The sequence below is a fragment of the Enhydra lutris genome, unplaced genomic scaffold (genome assembly GCF_002288905.1).
Source record: "Enhydra lutris kenyoni isolate GAN:26980312 unplaced genomic scaffold, ASM228890v2 scaffoldscaffold78, whole genome shotgun sequence".
Classification (NCBI taxonomy): Eukaryota; Metazoa; Chordata; class Mammalia; order Carnivora; family Mustelidae; genus Enhydra; species Enhydra lutris.
In genome coordinates, this window is record NW_019154162.1 from 3,751,399 (window position 1) to 3,755,771 (window position 4,373).

Genomic DNA, 4,373 nt, shown 5'->3' on the forward strand with positions numbered 1-4,373 from the left:
AAGAGAGAAAGGAAAGGGAAGGGAATGGAAAAGGAAAATGAAGGGAAAAACCGTGGAATTGTACCCTTCCAATGGATCAACTGTATGGTATGTGAATTCTATCTCAATAAAGTTACTAAGAAAAAAAAATGGCTCAAAGAGAAAACCTAGGACAGAATTATCACAGAAACTAGGACAGAGAATACTGTACCCTATAAAAGCTGATGCCTCTGGACAATCTGCAGATTTCTGCTTCACAGTTCAATTGTCAGCACATTCTGCATCTGTGTACTGCCTATGAATTCAACTGTTTCTTAGTCTTACAAGAGCTCAGAGATGCAAAGAAAGCAGCCAAATACCTTTTTTCAACTAGTATTTAAAAAAAAAAAACAAAATTCTACTCAAATTCAAAGTGGTTTTCAGGTTAGATTTGTTTCTTTTTTGGGAGGTGGTGAATAAGGCATAAATTAGGAATTATGTTCACATATGCTAGGCAGATTATATTCCTTTCAGCTTATAAAAGCTGCAATTTACCCAACAGCTTCCTATATTCTGTTACATAAGGCTCAGTCCTTACAAATGCCCTGTAAGACAGGATGTCACTCCCACTCTGGATGGAAAAGCAAGGCTCAGAGGGGAAAACTACCTGCCCAAGGTCACAAGGTTGGCCTGGTGCCCACATGCATGTTCTTTCTACTAACGTGCCCTGCCTCCATATTAAATACAGTTAGCCCCTCTTACACGTATTCTAATACGGTACAATTCCAACATACACCCACTAACCTTGTTTCCACTAACACCCTAGCAGTCCAGCTGTCTCCTAGGAAAGGAAAGCAAGGCCTGAGGCCAAGGCCTGTGTCCCTGTCTTAGGGCCTGCCTGGTCCTAGAAGGAGAGCTGTGGCCATCTCTAAGCAGCATCGTCAGTGCCTGCCATGCCCACTGTTAGGGTCTGGATCCTTCTGCCACAATAATCAGGCACAGACTCCAACCTCCAGAGTCCTCAAGTGCTGAACATGCACCAGCCCTGTTGCAAGCTGCCGCCCAGGGTGGGGCTCTTCCCAGGTGGTGTGTAAGGAAGCCATCCGTGGCTGCCCAAGCCTTCCCCTTACTCCTGACTCAAGGTCCAGGATACAGCTCCAGCTCCTAGATGGCACTGGTGGCCCAGCTCTGCTTTCTCCCTCTATGTCTACACCATTACACACTTTGCTCCTAGCTCCTCTTACTATCTACCAAAGCAAGCGCCCAGCTGAGAGGATATCCATGTGAACCAAGCAGCTGCCAGGGAAAATATCCACATAGCAACCCCAAGGCACGAGAAATAATAAGAACCAAGCAGATCTTGGTCCTTACTCTGGGATCCCTCCCTGCAGAATCTACTAGGCCCAGGAGCACAACCTTGCCACCATGAACACATAGGCAGCTTAGCCCTATCCTCTTCCTAACCAAAGTGGTTCAAAAGGAAAGACTTCCTGGAGCAGAAGAGGTAGGACCACCTTTACCTTTTTTGGCTCGGAGCACTCGCCCCAACCTCTGGGCCTCCTGCCGCCGGGAGCCACCATGAGATGAGATCTGAATGAGAACATTTGCTTCTGGCAGATCAAATGATGTGTCACCCACCTACAGAAATGAAACAGCTATAAGTCTGGGAAGGTTTTTTATTTGGGACAAAGAGAAAAAAAAATCAATTGGCCCTAAATTTAAATAAACTTTCCAGTAATTAAGAAAGATAATCACCATCCTCTTCTCTCAGTACCAGAGTCCTGCAGATGCAGGCGGGCCTCTAGGACCTAGTGTGAATTCTCCTGCGAGCTTTCCTAAAGAAGCTGTCAAGACCCACAGACCCCACCAGCTGTCTCAGCAACATTGCCAGTATGGGCTGCTGGGGCCCAGAGATAAGAAGGCCCTATCAACATTATCTATAAATGACCCCTCTCCTTTTTTGCTACAGAAATATGTCTGCACAAAACCATCCACACTCTCCGGGGCACCTCGGTGGCTCAGTGGGTTAAAGCCTCTGCCTTCTACTCAGGTCATGATCTCAGGGTCCTGGGATTGAGCCCTGCATCAGGCGCTCTGCTCAGCGGGGAGCCTGCTTCCCCCTCTCTGCCTGCCTCTCTGCCTACTTGTGATCTCTGTCTGTCAAATAAATAAATAAAATCTTTAGGGGAAAAAAAAAAAAAACATCCACACTCTTAGCTGGAGGTCAATGAAACCACTGGCACGTGCAGGACACATGTCCTGGTAGGGGTCACTGTCCACACAGGGATGGGTCTGGCTCCAGGTAACAGCCTCCACTTGAGGGTTCCTACCACCAAGATTCCCAAGGACACATCACAGTTTGGCATTACTGACCCAGCCATGATCACCTTATTAGTAAATCTCATTTATTTTGAGCTTTGGGTCTGTTCTAATCTGAATGACCGCTCTCCACTATTGGGCCACAGCTTCTAAGAGCATCACCAAGCTGGGCCTTCATGAGTTTCTATCGTGCTTATATTCATCACCCACCATCAGGACACATGAGGAGCCAGGAGAAAGGCTCCCTACAGGCCACAGCAATCTCTAACTCCACAAAGAGAACCTCATCTGAATGCCTACTTTGGCAGAATAGGTAATGAAAGTTTCCCCCTTAGATAAATAAAATATAATTTTAAATCCCCCATATCCCCAAAAGAAGCAGGAAAAATCTTAGTCAAGCAAAGAGACTTTATAAATTATCCACAGTACATTGAGGCCTGCATCTGCTCCTTCTGCTACCCATCAGGAAGCATTCCTCTGTCCCCAGACACAGAAACATGGGAATGAAAACTGACACGTGATGTCCCTTCAATAAACATGAATTCACTGTCTAGAAATCCCCCAGTGTCCCCCTAGCCTGGGGGACACCCTGCATGCCACACAGACCTTGGATATGAAGATGGTGTTGATTTTGGGGTTGTGCTTGAAATTCTGGAGTATCTGCATCCTCTCTCCTTGGGATGTAGGACCATAGATATAGGGTCTAGAGAAGAATAAAGCTGTATTAGGAAGGCCACAGAATCACCCCCTCAATTATCCTGAAAGCACATCAGGGGGAAAGGACGCCTCTGCAAGGTCTCTCTCCTCCAAGAATATCAGGAGGAGGCCCATAAAAAAGAGTGGCCACAGACCCTCAGCCAACATTCTGGTCATCATTTTCTTCAGGATTCCCTCCCTTACTTTTTCCTTTTTTCTTTGTTTATGCTTTCTCCTGAGTCAGCATCCCTCAATCTAAGTTTCATGTCTACACAAGTAGTGCTAACACAGAATCCAGGTGGGACCGTGGCCAGGGAAGACACTGCTGGTGATTCCTGAGAAGCTCTTTCTAGATGCAGGGCCATAGCTGGGATGCTGGACGAGTCAGCTTGGCTTTCCTGGCCCCTGGCCCATATAGTCTGACCTCGGCTCTACCAGAGTGCTAACTCAGCCTGCCATTCCAGATGCCAACTTCTGCCCACCTTTGGAGCCCAGCTCAAAGATAGTGTCCCACCAAAGCAGTGCAAATCTAGCCCCTGATCCCTGGGCTGAGGGTGACCAGGCTCCCTTTCTATATGTTCTAACGTCTTGAGTCTAACCACTAAGTCTGACTGTCTTACCTGGTTCCTGGGACTGGGGCCACAGAACCAGACCTTTAGATCCTAAGAAGTTCCTGAGAGCTTCAAGAGAGGAAGAGGAAACAAACAACAAAAACCGAGCACTTCTGCACTCTGGCTTGAGAAAAATAAGCCGCCTAGCAGCAACGCCAACTTTTCAATTCTTACTTTTTCAGCCTAATGGCATATTCCTTCAGGGCAAACACATTGTCAGCAAAGACAATAATCTTGTCATTCCTCCTTTCATGAAACTTGATCAGAAACTGGCAAGCTCTGAATTTGTTGGGGTTCATGGTATACAGCAAGATTCGTTTCTTGGTTTTGATTGCCACATACTCCCGGTAAAATTCAGGAGACATTGGGCACCAAACCTGTGACACAGTAAGAACCAAGGGTCAGTTTCCACTTTGAAACATCACATGATTAGAAACTTTTGAAGACCATTCGTTTAGCAGAACTAGCTTTAAAATAAATTTAAAAAGGATACCTGAGTGGCTCTAGTCCGTTAAGCATTAGACTATTGATTTCGCCTCAGGTTGTGAGATCAAGCCTCACATCAGGCTCTAAGCTGGGCTTGGAGCCTGCTTAAGATTCCCTTTCCCTCCCTTTCCCTCTGTCCCTCCCCACTCCTTTCCTTCCTTCCTCCCTCCCTCTCTCCCTCCCATCCATCCATCCATCCATCCATCCATCTATATATATGTAAACACACACACACAAATCAAATCCATCCATCCATCCATCCATCCATCTATATATATGTAAACACACACACACAAATCAAAT

The 4,373-nt window shown here is 46.4% G+C and overlaps 1 protein-coding gene across 1 annotated transcript in view; it reads right to left on the reverse strand.

Annotated features, from left to right (window-relative positions):
- Window positions 1-4,373, reverse strand: part of LOC111160876 (ERCC excision repair 3, TFIIH core complex helicase subunit) — a 25,293-nt gene that overhangs the window by 7,910 nt on the left and 13,010 nt on the right. Inside the window, exons 10-12 of the mRNA XM_022524266.1 lie at window positions 3,759-3,961; window positions 2,884-2,980; window positions 1,479-1,596 (exon numbers count right to left, since the gene is read on the reverse strand). Coding sequence (XP_022379974.1) covers window positions 1,479-1,596; window positions 2,884-2,980; window positions 3,759-3,961 — 418 coding nt within the window. The remainder of the gene's footprint in view (window positions 1-1,478; window positions 1,597-2,883; window positions 2,981-3,758; window positions 3,962-4,373) is intronic.